This window comes from Bacillus rossius, chromosome 3, assembly GCF_032445375.1.
Source record: "Bacillus rossius redtenbacheri isolate Brsri chromosome 3, Brsri_v3, whole genome shotgun sequence".
NCBI classification, from domain to species: domain Eukaryota; kingdom Metazoa; phylum Arthropoda; class Insecta; order Phasmatodea; family Bacillidae; genus Bacillus; species Bacillus rossius.
In genome coordinates, this window is record NC_086332.1 from 69,265,762 (window position 1) to 69,281,952 (window position 16,191).

The 16,191-nt window shown below is 35.0% G+C and overlaps 1 protein-coding gene across 1 annotated transcript in view; it reads left to right on the forward strand.

Annotated features, from left to right (window-relative positions):
• Window positions 1–16,191, forward strand: part of LOC134531315 (uncharacterized) — a 187,631-nt gene that overhangs the window by 129,580 nt on the left and 41,860 nt on the right. Inside the window, exon 4 of the mRNA XM_063367009.1 lies at window positions 9,108–9,316. Coding sequence (XP_063223079.1) covers window positions 9,108–9,316 — 209 coding nt within the window. The remainder of the gene's footprint in view (window positions 1–9,107; window positions 9,317–16,191) is intronic.

Genomic DNA, 16,191 nt, shown 5'->3' on the forward strand with positions numbered 1-16,191 from the left:
AATACAGTCTGTTGGCCAAACTATATAATATTTTATGTGATTTATAACACAGCCTTTAATTTTGCATAGTTTTTTTAATACGCCTTTGTGTATATCTAATTTGCTATTTTAAATAATACTAATCATATTTATATTATATATTTAATAAAATAAAGAAAAGATTTATTTATAGAACCTGTTACATTTGTAAATATATGTGGTATATTTTCGATGGACAAGAATGGATTAAAATTCCCAACCAAACTTCTTTTAATTGTTGTTAATGTTCTGCAACCCCTCAAAGTTTTGACTTGGGTTATTTTTAACTTTGATTTTATTTTGGAATCTCTATGTAGGTAAGGTCCAATTCGGGAAAGCCAGTTTTACCTTTGATTACTGTATTCTTTGGTAAATAGTGTTGTTTTATCACAGTGAATATTATTTGTGCAAACTGACCAATGATCTGATAAGTAAATATTATTTCTTGTTGTGCCCGGTGAATTACGCACATCTGAGATGCATCATAACTACCGATTATGTCACACAGCAATGCAGTGAATAGCGTGGTAGAACTTATTTTAACTTTACAGAATACACATTGTTTTGGTGAGTTGGAAAATAATGAGTACAAATAATTATTTAATTCATCGGTTTAGCCATTTTGTCACGATATCATTGTCTAAAACAGCCTAAATTACAGAAAGGGACATGTCTCGACTTAAGGTCATTAGAAACAGATGAAGTGTGAACCGACGGAACGTAGCAGCGATATGATGCACATGGTATGAGAAATAGGAGCACTTCGGAAAAGTAAGTCCAGAGTGTATCCCAGGTAAAGAAAAACCAGGTTTGATTCCGTTGAGAATTGAAACCGAGTCGTCACGGAAGCAACTGATTTTTAAGTGTCAAATGAGACCGGCCTCAACTCTCACAAAGTTTCATTTTAACTGAAACCTCAAATAATTTTCAAATCAAGTTTTGAACCCCTCTCCCCATACCTTATCTTAATGAAACCTACAGTAAAATGAGAATATTTATTTTTACATATGTATGTTCTTACGGTTTCGTCCTTATGATAACGTCTACAGCCATAGCTCGAACTATAAACAGTCAGCTGCGAGATGAACAAAATGTGAATTTAAAATAGAGAATTAAAATTAACACTTTTTTTTAGACAGAATCAGGTAACAAATGATTAAAATTAGACTTAATATATTCCATATTTTTTTCTCACTCATACTTACAGTAGATTAGGCTTCGCCATCTTGCGGTTTCAAATAAAAGGTTGCAATAAAGCTTCCGCACTAAATTTTTTGTTTTCAAATGGCATACAACTTGGCTTTGGCTACTTGCTGCAGTCAACATTTGTGAACTGGTGTGATCATCATGACAGTTTTAGTGGCCCGCGTGAAATAATGAGTTATTTTCTCACGGAGATAGCAGTTAGTAAATAGACGGTTGCCACAACGTATACAATGTCTGGGAGAAATGATATGGCTTCACTCACCAAAAATTGGAATAAATAGTTCAAAACTAGAATTTGAGCATAAAGAAGCAAAACTCCAAAATGACTGGGCGTAATCCCCCTTAGCCATAGAAGTGGGATCTCTAGAGCAGTATTTAGTCAACATCATAGTTTAAGGAAACTGAAAAAAAAAACAATTGACCATGAACTATTGTAAGGAAAAATTTCAATGTTTCCCAAAGTGAGTAAAGGAAATTAGGATTGGCTCACTTTAGATTGAAACCCAGATCCTCTGAACTAGGAGTCCAGTGCCATCACTTATATTTTTAATGACATGTTTTGCTCTTTGGTAATTATTTTACTATTAATGGTACAAATATTAAAACGTTTTAAAAATATTTATTGAAAAAAATTCCCAAATATATTTTATTTAAAGGTTTTATTTAAAGTGACTGACTGATGTGATGAATGAATTCGGAATTAAATCTACATCCATGCTTAATCAGCACTCCAACCCAGAACACAGAAGCATATACATTGACCATTAAAATGGTGTCAAGATTTTAGGCCTTAACAAATATCAGAATATGATGTACCGTGAAAGAAATCACTAATTAAGATTCGTACTAGAAACGAAAAAAAAAAGTTTATTTTGTTGTATTTCAAAAGTAATTAGGCAGTCAGAAAAACTATGTAGGGGAAATTGATCTGTTAATGGGTAGTTGTAGTGTAGAAACCAGCTACGAGACAAGATAAAAGGAGAGCTGTCGCTCCACCCCGAATCCGCAGACATCTGTTTTGTCTTAGGAAGCCTACTTCTGTGTTCGTCTGTGGTGTATTTGTGTTGTCCGGAATATATGTTTAGTCTAATCCCTGAGTTCACCCTTTGTCGCCGGGTTGATCGAGGTCTTTCTTTTTTGTCTACGATTTCTGTTCGTGTTGCAACTGTCTCGTCGTTGTCAGCCCAGTGTTTTCGTCTGGATGATATATTTCTCTAAAAAAAATTTTTTTTCCGCAGAATTCTCTGTGCCGTCTATGCATTTCACTTCTGACATTGGTTGAATTCGGTTTAGTAACTGTGTGTTTGTTCGTTCTTAGAGGTTACTGTATGGCACACAGTCTAAACCAGCAATGCCGTGCATTAAAAAATGTTAGCGAGTCTTAAGTATTCGCCATAGTTGTGCAAGTAATGTCTAACTTCGGTAATGAGCAAATTCATGTGTTAAAATGTTGTAAATAAACTTATAAAACGAAACGCGGATACAAAATTTATTGTAGAATTCTTTAAAATAATGCCGAGGGTGATAAATAAAACGCAAAATGTGTTTTCAACTACATTTCTGGACGCGAATCACACGTAGTTTCCGCAACCGCCACTAGAATTCGCTGCCGATGCAGATATGTCGACTATTGAACCATTTGATTTGAATATCTAAAACTTTACCTATATAATGAAACGGTTCCGAAAAAAGCGAAAAAGACTTAGGGAAAAAAACGTCTCTCCGTCTGATTTTCGACAATGAATATTATTAAAATATTTCCCAACTTGTTAAAATGCATTAAATAGTTAATACTATAAAGTTTAGCTTTGGCTTTGAGAACTTTGGTTCGCGCCATCCGCCACAGATGGCAATGCGGTGGTTATAAATTTCCGTTCCATGCGACTTCCATTCCATTCACGAAATTGCTCCTACTAAATGCCTTTTACCGAGATCTAAAATGTTACACATAAAAAAAAAATAACTCAGTCTTCCCCGTGCAGTAATCATTACATAGTCAAAGGCAGGAGAAAAACGCGAACTCTCGCACTTTCAACCTGATGAATTCTAAAGCGACAGCAAACTTGGATCAATGTCAAGACCGCATCCCGCGCAGCCGTTTCGGGAGGGAGATTTATTTCTCGTCGCGGTGGCATTGGGCGAACAAATTAAAAGTTTCTGCTTTATACGCAGAGAACATCCTGGCTTCAGCTCCTCGAACAGGTCGTTGTCAGTGATCGGTCACGGAAGGCAATCACTTGGGCTTCTGGGGTTTCAATGGAATGGAAGGCCGTGGTTGACGCACGAATGGGTGTTGGTGTGTAACATATTAGCTCTCGATACACGGCATTTGATGGGAGTAATTTCGTAGATGTAACGGAAGTCGTTTAGAACGGAAATGTGTTTCGATGGTGCTGCCGTCTTTGGAGGATGGCGCCAACCAAAAATCACAGAGATAAAGGGAAACTTTTTTGTATTAACGGTTTAGTGAATTTTAACATTATGGCAACATCACTACATAGTATAAAACGAAGTCGCTTCCCGCTGTCTGTCTGACCCTATGTATGGTTAGATCTTTAAAACTACGCAACGTATTTTGATGCGGTTTTTTTTTAAATAGATAGAGTGTTTCAAGAGGAAGGTTTTATGTTTAATGCATGCATAATATAGTAGAGAAACACTGATAATTTTAGAGGTTTCTAATGTGATGTCGTAAATAAACACATTTTTTTTGCGCTTACATTGCAAACGCTGGCTGAACCCTACGAAATAGATCGTGTTGTTAATAATTGTTCATTATCTTTTGTTTTTAGTCGAATGAATGGTAAGTAAAATATTTTTTATTTAATTGTAGAAAATCGTAGTTTAAGGTAGGGTATTTAAGTTCAAAAAAGAACTCAATAAAATAGGTATCTTTTGTTGTTGATATTTGTTGATTATATTTTGTTTTTAGTCTATATTTATATTTATAGTTAGTATATTTAGTATCAGCAATGCACCCGTGCGAAGCCGAGGTGGGTCGCTATTTTTGATTAAAAATCCTTGTCGAAAATCAGTTTTAAAGACGGGGTTTAGTTTTTTTAAGTCTTTTAGCTTTTATCGGAGCCGTTTTATTATATAATTTAAAACTTCAGCTTGCTAATCAAATGATTCGATAGGTGACGTAAGTGCTCCGGCAGCGAATTCTAGCGGTGTGTGCGGTAACTATGTGTGGCTCGCGTCCAGAAATGTTGTTGAAAACATAATATTTGTGTACATTTATCACGCGCGGCATTTTGTTCTTTCTCAAGAATTCTACATAAAATTTCGTGTTATAGTTTCGTATTATAAGTGTATCTGCATCACCAGAACACAAAATTAAATTGCTCGTTCCCGAGGTTAGATGTTACACATCACTGGCGGGTTCTGAAATACTCGCTCATTTATTTCTTGCCTTCACGCCAGCTAAAACGCTGCCATAGGACCGCCCTGGGCCTGGCGTTGACTGACGGCGAGCACGCCTCCCATCCCCGCCCCCAGATAGCAGCAGCGGTAGCTTCAACACTGACACGCCCTGCACCCCTCCCCCCTTCTGCTGCTCCATTGTTTCGAGCGCTTCCCTGCCGCCGTGAGGAATAAAACAACCGATTGAATTTTTTTTTTCTCTGTGCTTCTATTGTTCATTTTCTGAATAAAAAAAACAAACAAATCAATGGTATATTTCTATAGTTCCAGGTCTTTCATTAGGTGGTCTTCCTAAAAATTATTATCTGGGTAATTTATGCAAGAACTGGTATGCTGATCGTGGTTGTCGAACCAAGCTCATGTGGAGAGGCAATAATATATTATTCGGCGGTTAGTTTTCGTAAAGATTTAGTCATTGCTAAAATTTAGTTGGTGCCTAAGGGATGTTTTACACGCTCCTATATACCTTTGCCTGAAGTCTTAATGTGAGAAAAAACTGTTTAAAATAAGAAATTAAAGTAAATATTTTTTTAAAATTTCTGTTTGAGAAAAACTTTTGGAAACAGGAGTACTACTGAATATTTCACAGGTTTCTGTGCACTTGAGGACCATCATAATCTCAATGACTGATGCCACAACCGAAATAAATTTGTGCTTTAAACTATGATTATATAAAATTATGTTTTATTACCAACTACCTGATTAATGAAAAATATGATACATCTAACTTTAAGAATTTATTCAAACAGAGTTAACAAACTGGTCCTCTAGATAGTGTTAGTTAAATAATAGTGGTATTACTTGTACTTGTAAAAACAAATGAGGACGACGAAAATAATTAGCTGCTCTTTGTTTGGTGTTGATTTTAATGTATCATTAACACTTATTCAATATTTTTAAGTTAATTAAGTGAAACAGACTGAATAGTAGTTACCACGTAAATATTTTTTTATGTTTCTTAATTGATATTCCAGCACAAAATTGGTTAGTTCCTTGTATAGATGATTGACCATTACTCATGCAACTTTTAAGTAATTGTACTTTTTTTCGTTTCTTAATTTTTAAATTTCTAGAAAGTTTTTGGCGTCATTCATATAGGTTTAAGAAGTTAATTATGCACAGTTCATAAGCTAGTATGTTTATAGAAAGAGCCCAGTAGAGATTTCACACAGTTAGAAGGTTCAAGTGAACTTCAAATAAGTCTTGCCGAGACTTTGGTTCCTTTGGTTCCTAAGGGATGGATCACGTCTCCTTGTGCCTATTTTTGTAAGTAACTTCGCTTCATGATTTTTTTTTTTTTTGCGTAGCAGTATAACTTAAAGGTGAACCTAGTTTATATTTGTTTATGTAGCACTTGTCTAGAAAAACTGTATGCACATTTTATGACATTCCCTTTAGTTACAGGTATTGAAAAGTAGCTTTATGAAATGTTTCCATCTAAACTTAGCGGATCGCCTAAGTGATGAAGGGCACAAGCCGGCGGCCACCCACGGGTGCGTTTCCGCGGCGGGGACCGAGCACCGTAAGACGAGCGCCGCGAACCGCTACGCTGCTAAAATCTTCCACTTTATAACCACGAAGAACGCTGGTTACAAATTATCCAGGAATCTTCTTAAATTTGCGGGCACTAAGTTCGCCTACTTTGAGCATGACTCAAAAAGAATGATCTTGATACAGCAGCAAAACTTCGAAATTTTTTGAATATTTTTATTTCTTGCACGCGTGTGCTTGCCCTGTTTACCACCAAAAAAAAAGAATATAATAAAACTTTGGAAGTTTAAATATAGTTAAGTGTATGCGAATATCCGGTTATCTGAAATTACGAAGAACTCTTTGTTTGTTTGAGGCGAATCCTCCTTTGAAAAGTAAATTTTAACAGTGTAGACTATAATCAGGGGCTGACCAACAGCATCGCCGTCAGTTGTGACCGAGCCGCGAGACGCCTGCCGCGAGCTTCTGGATTCAGTTTGGTTTATTTGGCTTAAGAACCCGCCTGACCGGGCACACGCGCCGTGTGCAGATATTAAGAAAATAAAAACACGCTGTTTAAAAACTGCTCAAAATACGCGAGTGTGTGTCTGTTTACGATGATCACTGAAGTATCCACTAAGAACGGTTATGTAGTTCTATCTCCGTATTTAGTTATTAAACTTTAGTTTTAGAAGAGTACAGCAGTGAGCAATCAGAGAAGACAAATAAATAGAAAGATCCTAGAAATACTTGTCAGTGTATTATGATTAACTCCCTAGAAATTTAATAGACAGGTGACAAGTGCGAAGATCACAGACCCAGCACCCTCCTCTCTCCCCCTCACCATCCCTTCCATATATACACAACACCCATTTTCCCACATACCCTTTGGTCCAACTGGTGTCAGAAATTTTACGTTACATGAATGAAAGAACTTCTGCAACCATTACAAATAACATCAGAAATCATACACTTTAAAATCTGTGTCAGTTGTTAGGTCCCTTACACAGATTAATTATTATAGTAACGCCATAGAAATATAACTTCTAACACGTGTGCATAAGAACAAATACATTTTTTAAAACTGTATTTTTTTTAAGAGTGAAAATGGCTAAAAATGTATGTTTCAAAAAAAAAAGTTTAGATAAGAAACACAAGTTTCAGATTCTTGAAAGCACTTGAGAGACTTGCAGTACATATTTATCTTCATTTATCTGGCATAATATTACGGTTACCGGTTAAATCTCGCAGTTTCCATGTGCACGACGAGAAGACTGCGCGCTTAGAGAGACGCTAGAAACACTTATCATCCCGTCTCGTTAAAACAGACACACTTCTCTTCAACACCGGGGTCATTGAAGATGGTGGCGCGCACTGGCCACGAATTAGAGACAGTGGGTAACGAAGTCGGGACCTCTGGAACGAGATTGCATTGTCCATCCACTGTGCCACCTCGCTTTATGCCGCCGGGAGCCATTGTGCGGAGGCGAGGCTCAGGAGCAAAGAAGAGACAGGGGTGACGACGCCATCAATCGACAATCACAAATAGTTGTATTTTAAGCGGGGTTATGCCTCACTGCAATTTTAAATATTTTTATAACATTTGCAATAAACCTTCAGCGGTAAAGTTTTGGTTTACATGGCATATGACTTAGCTGTAGCCACTTGCTGAAGTCAAAACTTGTGAAATGATACGATCATCATGACAGTTGCAGTCGCCCGCGAGAAACGATAAGTTAATTCCTCACGGCGCTTACAGACTAGAGCCTGTTGGTAAATATGTTGTTGCAACAAGGTATAGAAGGTCGGGAAGGTATGATTTATGCCTCGGCATGCCAAAAAAATTAGGATAAATAGTTTATAATTTAAAAAAATGGAATAATCCAATATGGCGGGGCCTAATCCCTCTTAAGAATAGGACCTGTTCTAACCTACAATTAAAATAAAACTAGCCTTCAGCAAAATATTTCCCCAAATCTGCGTTATGCTGCTCGCTCCCGCTGCGTGCGCCATAGGAGCTGGTGACGTAGGTGTTTGTTTATTTCACTTGTTAATTTTTATTTTTATTTTGGCGTATTAGTAAAAGGGAGGGGGCGGGGAGTATTTTGCTGCAAGCAAGTGAAATTAATTTTTACTGATAGTATTTACTTTTTACTTGTACTTACTTTTATGTGTCTGTCTTACAACAGTCGATTGAGTTCGCCAAGCTGATTGAGTTAGTTGAGCGCTATGCTGCTTGGAGCGCTAATCTGCCGATTTGTAAAACCTTTTTTTTTTTTACTATTGTCGCGTGCAAAGCCTTCTATCACCGAGATAAACTTACTATTCATCGAGCCCGGGTCAGACGCCAAAATTAGCCACGTTAATGCATATACAGATATATTTTTTTTAATTTTTATTTTCTCTTCTATCCGTAAAAGGTAGCTATGGGTTTGATACGTTACATAAAAACATTTTCTCAATTATTCCTTTATTTTTTTTTATTTTTTGGACTATGAAAGTTGCATGAATAGTACGTAGAGTAGAAGTTCAAGCATTATATTTCTCGAAAAAATTAGTTTTATTTAGAGATTAGGTTTTCGCAGGTTTAGGTTATTGTACCGGTTATACAAATACTGAAAAGTCCTATAAACAAGAGAAGTCTTGCAAAACTGGCGAGCGAGTGAACGGCTGATCGAGGGTTTGTGGAACCAGGGGCGTAACAACTAAATTTCCAAAAGGGGGGGGGGGACAATATATCTTTATATAAAGAATCATCGATCCCCCCTATTGAAGCGGGGGGTCCGGGGGTCCTCCCCCGGGAAAATTTGTATTTCAAGGTGGAAAGTGGTACTATTTAAGCAGTTTTATCATCTAAAAATTGATTACACAGCACTTTCTTTGCCCCCGTTTGCCACCACTTCAATGTTTCAGTGGGGAAGGGGGGGGCAAAATACCCTTGCCCCCCCTGTTGTCGCGCCCCTGTGTGGAACCAAGGCCTCGTGTTGCAGGTACGTGCTGCCGCTGGCGGTGATCTCGTACCTGTACGTGCGGTCCTCGCGCGAGCTGAAGGTGCAGGAGGGCCCCGCCGCCATCATGATGCACGAGGCGCGGTCCCGCCAGCTGCGGTCCAGATCCTCGGCCAGCGGGCACAGCAGGTCAGCATCTGCCTTCTGCTTCACTCGGCCGGTGGCGAGATGCAGCAGTGTCTTTCCGAAGGGTACTTCCGTGAACGTGCGCTAGAAGTTATACTACAGGCTATTATAAAAAAATATCCAACTTCAATTTTGGATGCAAATAATTAATACAAATAAAATAATAAAAGGACCGGAGTGATATATATATATAAATTACGCTTATTAAAGTATAAATTCAATTTACAGAAAAAAATTCAATAAATACTCTAAATTGAATATTTGTATATCTGTGCATAAAATTAATTATTTAATTTGGTATAATAATCGTGATTAACTTTAATCAATAATGAAAATCGATAAATATAATGAATGTCAATTCTAATTAATTTTTATTATTTATTAACTAATGGTTTACATTTCAAATTAATTATACATATTAGAACATAACCTCACTTAGGCCTATTTAAATACACTTTAAAAAGTTTATAAACACTATTTATATCAATAATAATATTAAAACAAATAAATTTTTTTAATGATACGGATCAGTATTCGATACTAATCGCTAAATTATAAGATTTCAAGCAACAAATTACATTTTTTAGGTAGCCTTTTATTGTATGTAGTCTTTTTATATGATGTAAAAATTTATTTACATGGTGCGGGCGCACTGTAAAAATTCATTCTCGTCATTTTTTTCATAACGTGCCTAAAGAAGTATAACTTCAAAAAATAGTCCAAAATATTTAGGTTTTTAACATATCTGTATCTCGGAGGCATAATACACTAAGTCACAAAATCCATTTTTTTTTTTCATGAAAGCGGTTTAAATAATTTTAAATACTACATCACGTATTTACTCAACTATTTTATACTCAAAATATGTGTATTTTTGACATATCGTAGATGATGGTGTTGTATTCCACTGGAAATAACGTCAAGCGTTGGTAAATGTATGGTTAAAAAGTACATTTTGCCCGAACGTGGACATAGTGGGTTATACCTCCGTGGTTCAGATATGTATTCCAAAAACACTTACATTCCAATCAATATAACACACTGACATAAGGATTTAAAGTTGTAGCTGTAGGCGACGCGACTTCTAGCACAGTGGAAATTTTAGGTGTTGTAACAGCTCACCTTGTGTCATCACCCAAAGTAACATACTGCCTTGACTGATATACAAAACTGAATTTTTTTCCAAGTTTCGGGGGGGGGGGATATTTACTCCTTCCCTACCCCTTCTGTGTCAGTCACTGTGCCTTCGAATGGCGCGAGACGTTGCAGTCATGTTAAGGTACGACCTAAAATAAATCGGTAACGTTCTTCAACATGTAACGGAGATTATTAACCCGTACTATTGTACAGAAAAATTAACGTAAATATGTGGTGCATTTCCTGCGCATTTGACCTTCTCTAAACTAATTCACATAGATGAGATACCATGAATGAATTGTTTAGTATCATTTTTTAATTGTGTAAGTTTATAATTTCGATTAAATGTCGTCTCCAAATGATTAGATTTTAGAGTAGAGAGTGATTAAATCTATTATGTTACTCTATTCCGATATAATAATGGCAAACAAGCCTCTTTAAACTTATTAAAATATAGTTATAATGAATATTTATGTAAACCTCTAATTATAAGAGTACCAATCGATTAAGAATTCTGTATGCATTATACTATTACCATACAGCTGTAATGAAAAAACGGTTTTATAACGGTCGGAAAATTTGCACATTTTCTATATACTCAACAACTTTGGAATTATTACGACAAATGTTTTAACAATATTTAGCCGGAATTCCCTCGAATAGGTACTTAATATTAATTATTTTCTTTCATATATAATTAATTAGAAATATTTCTTTAATATGGTTATTCAATAAAATATGTATAATATATTGAATACGTTCCGTTTTGATTAGTGATTTGATCATAGCCAAACCAATATTAGTTCTTAAACTCATCCATGACGCTTAAATGAAAGTTGTTATAGCGCATTATTATTAAAGGCAAATGTCTCGTGATTTAAATAATTTAAAACAATGTTACAAGTTCAAAATTTTACTTCCGCTACATAAACGAACCCGTGCTATTATTTAAGTACACATAAAAGCGTTTAAATACCTCAAATTGCACATTTTATGGTCTACTATGACGAAGAACCCTTCAAGTATATTTATTCCACAATGTTCTACTTTAACCTTTAATTTAAAAAAAAGTACTTTATTTTTATCTACATTAAAGCTCAATTACTAAAACAATGCACTTTATACTATGAAAATTTTAATAACATCCATAGTTTTCAATATTGTAAAGAAAAACAAAATATTAAATTAAAAAAATACACCATACACTTCCCTATTAATTAACCAACCTTATGGCAAAATGAACTGTATATCTCGCAAAAAATTAAGCATCTAAGAGACTTTATTTTGTCTTACTCTTTAATGTTTTAGAAAAAATATTTAGAGGACGAAGCTGAAAACAATTTTGACACCCAATTTAAAGGTTTATCCTTCTTATTAACAATGGATATTACAATTATTAAGTTATATTCCAGAAGTCATTTTAAATTATTAAAAATAATTTTAAAGGCATTCGGCTAAAGGAAACATGATTAATTATTAAGAAAAAAGGAACAGATAACTTCAAATAAAAAAAGTTGAATATTCAGCGGATCTCTTACAGATGAATATAGAGCCAAATATATACCTAAATATGAGGATCCAAAAATTATTTTTTTCAGTCGCTATATCCCGAAAGTATATTTATGAGATATGTAGTATTAATATTACTTGATTTTACATACTCAAAACTTAAAAATTCAAAACTAATAAAATTTCTCAGTTACAATTAAAACCTTTTTTAAAATGCGTAAGAAACTTGTCATTTACAAACAAAATTAATGGTTTGCTGCTATCAATAACTTATTTTCATTCTTTGAATAAGATACCAAAGTTTTATGTACATTCAAATAAATTTATTAAGTGATTTTCTCAAAACATGAATTAATTAAATTCAAATGAATAAATCTAATCACTTGGGTTCATGGTACTTTTTTAATAATTAAAAAAGAAAACAGTTGTCTGCAAAATATTGTTTGTATGATTTTCTTTACCTTCATTTTTGATAGAGCACTGAAACTTTAGTTGTTTGATGAAGTTTTACGTCGCACGATTATGCACAAATGCTTAAGGTGGCGAGACCTTCAAGGTTATAATGAAATTTGACCCCTTTGTGTAGAAGCACATTACGCACAATTCTAAGTCACGCAAGAATGTTGGGATAAAAAGAACGACCCCTCGCCATATGAGTGCAACGCGTTGATATTCACGGCCAAATTTTTCCTTTTTTAAATGTTTGGTCCATTGGTAATTTTCCCCATAAATTAGCCAAACTTCACTGGCTAAATATGACATCATGAATTACAATGACATATCCTTTTGTGACGAATTGAAGCGGCACATACTTAAAACCACCCATTTCTTGGGATTCGAATCCACGTCCCTTTGCAACAGAGAGCCGGTCCATACAAATGAGCTACCAATGTGCTAATAAGGACCCTTATAAATAGTAGGAATTTCAGTGGAATACAACATGGAATGATTTCTAACCATGTGCCAAATTTTTAGGATAAATTCTATGCGAGACACAACCTACAAACAATTCCTCAAATTCCCAACAGCTGACTGAAGCCAAGGGCGGAGCGGTGTAGTGTTCACCGAGGATAGCTTAGCTTCGAAGTGTATCTTCAAAAGATAGATACATTACAACATGTCATCACCTAAATTACTTCGTTTCACATTAGAAGAACTCATGCCCTAGACCACTCATGTTTTCACAGAAAATAATTTAATCGTAATTAAAATTTTTATTTAAAACTACATACTTAAACTGGATCACATTTTATTCGGGTCTTAAATTGAAAGGTTGTTTTGCTTACTAGACGAAAGTGAATTTTTTAAGACCACTTAAATTAAAATAAAAAAGTATTTTTCGCCTTTAAAATAATATGCCGCACAACACAAGATATCGCTATGGTAATTATTCTTGAAGACGCACTAAACCTCTATGCGGTATAATTTTTATTAATATTTATACTTCGTGTTAGTGTGCCCCTAAATTTAAGTTTATTTAATAACATAAAGTATATACTTAAGTCTACAGTGATTTTTTGTAGGTGGAATATTATAAAAAAAAAGCCACCTTACTTAGCTTTAATTCTTAGTTTGGCTTCAAAGCTAATTTATACGTCAGGGACATGTTCATAGTTAAGCCATTCCCTCCTCCAATTATGAAAATCATTTATTATAAATAGTTTCGTTTTATCATCATTTCATCTCATTTGATCACATGATATTAGCATCTGAACAAATTAATTTATTAAATTATTATTGCTAAGTCACCTCCCCCCCCACACACATTTTAAAAATTAAAAATGGCAGTATTATATATGATATAGTGCCGTTTTATGAAGTTTGATCAACATAAAATACTATTTGATCAATCAGGTTTTTTATAAATATATCGGTTTAAAATATATAAATGCAAAGGTAGCCCCACACCACCCCCCAGCTCCCGAGCCTTAAAATTTAGAAATGGCAAATGCTATTATGGAATAGGAAATAGATTCATTTAATAAAGTTTAATCGACCAAAGATGACATTTTATCAATCATAGTTTCATTAATATATAGATTTTATATAAATATAATTGATAATGTTGACTACCCACCAAACATATTTATAAATGAAAAATGCTAATATTGAAATAGAAATAGATTCATTTAATAAAGTTTATTTGACCAAAAATGACATTTAATCAATCATAGTTCCATATATATATATATAAATATATATATATATATGTGTGTGTGTGTGTGTGTGTGTGTGTGTGTGTGTGTGTGTGTGTGTGTGTTGGGTGGGTGTGTGTGTGAAAATTTAGAGCTCTCCCTAACATTGTTATAAATGACAAATTCTGATATTGAATATGAATTTGATTCATTTAATGAAGTTTGATCAAGCGAAATTGCCCTTAGATGAATCATGGCTTGATGAATATCCAGGGGCCATGTCCGCGCACGGCGAAGGTCGGCCGCCGCTTCCACTGCGTCATCGACCCGGTCCCTCGGCGGGTCGCAACTCGTCAACTCGTCGCTGCGTCCGCTTGTTCGCTTGTTCGCAAACAATCAGCTCGCATTGTATACCTCTCTGAGGACCGGACTGGATTCGCGGAACTGCCAAACCACGCGGAACTTTCCACGCAATGTCTCGTTTCACGTTGAACCCAGCGTGATCACTCACATCATTACCTCTCTTCAAGTCCATCATGTACTACCTCTAAATACGTTGATTGAAACAGTGAATTATTGTCTTGTAGCAAAACAGTTGTCCCGGTTTAACTTAAGGCAAGGTGATATTTTCTCGTAATTATTTTTATTAAGTACTATTTATAAAAAAAATTAACTCGTACCTTCTAACTCCCTCTTATTTTGTTGTTCTGTCACATGTATTTTCAAGAGATATCGCAGCTCTTCGTAATTATCATCACTTGCGCGACTTTTTAAACCCATGATAATACATTTACTGAATATCTGTTAAAATTGTTTGTGGTAGAAAGAAATGTAAGGGAAGTTGAAATTCTAGAAACAGCCCTTTAATAAAGGTTATGTAGATTAAATCCCACTAATATTATAAATTTGAAAGTTTGGATGGATGGATGGATGGATGGATGGATGGATGGATGGATGTTACTCAATCACGCCAGAACAGCTGAACACATCTGGATGAAATTTAGCCTACAGCGAGCTCATAACCTTGAATAACACATAGACCACATACTAATATGAAATTCCATCCCTAAGGGAGTGAAAAAGATATTATTTCATTAAATAACAGAAAAAGACATAGGTCATAGACATACAAATAGTGAGTGAGTGTCATTTCTCTATGTCTGCACACGATCATACACAATGTAAGGTCTGGCAAATACATATTTTTCTCCTTGGTGAGACCAGCCCGCTTAGTGGAGCTCGCAGTGGCTAGCAAAATAAAGGCGCTAATAAAAGTTTTGTTCTTAACTTCGTCAATATATAGAGTTGCCTTGAATTTTAAACGCACCATCGTCTGATGCGTTTGTCATGTCTTGAATTTTCTTTTGTTTGTGCCGTATGCGTTCCTATACCATTCATCCGATTGCGATGAAATTTTGGTGAGTTGTTATGCGCATGCCCGTGAAGGTTTCTGTGACGGTATAACTATTTGGCAATAGTTGGAGCACAAATAGTTTCAAAAAATGTCTTTATTTCATATTATATAGCGGCACATCGTCTGTTTTTGTTGTATAAGTGCGCACGCATGACAAAATTTATTTAAATATAAAAGAGAGACAGAGATAGAGTGATATATGTAGAGAGAGACACAGAGATAAGTTGAGATAGGTTGAGATAGAGCGAGGTATAGAGAATAAAATGGGTTAGATAAAGAGATATATAAATTATAGAGCTATATAGAGATTTATATATAGAAGAGATAGAGATAGTTGGAGGTATCTTTATATATATATTTCTTGTGTGCGTGTGTATGTCACTGAACTCCTCATAGACGGCTGGACCGATTTTGATGAAATTTTGTGTGTGAGTTCACGGGGATTCGAGGATGGTTTAGATTCACAATTGGATATTTTATCTCGATTCTGAGTTAAGAAAAACTAAAAAAACACGCTTTAAAAGCAAAAATTGCAACGCATTATTAGAAGCCATTAAGTTTTGCTATTGTAAGGAACTAAGTAGAGAGTACGAAAAAAATAAAGATCCTGACAGTTTATAGTGTCGCCATTTTTGTTTCAATTTTCAATACCCTTTTTGTATATTACAATTTAAATTGCAGAAAAAAAATCATGTTTCATAGCCACACAAATAGTGAGGATGGTTTAGATTCACAATTGGATATT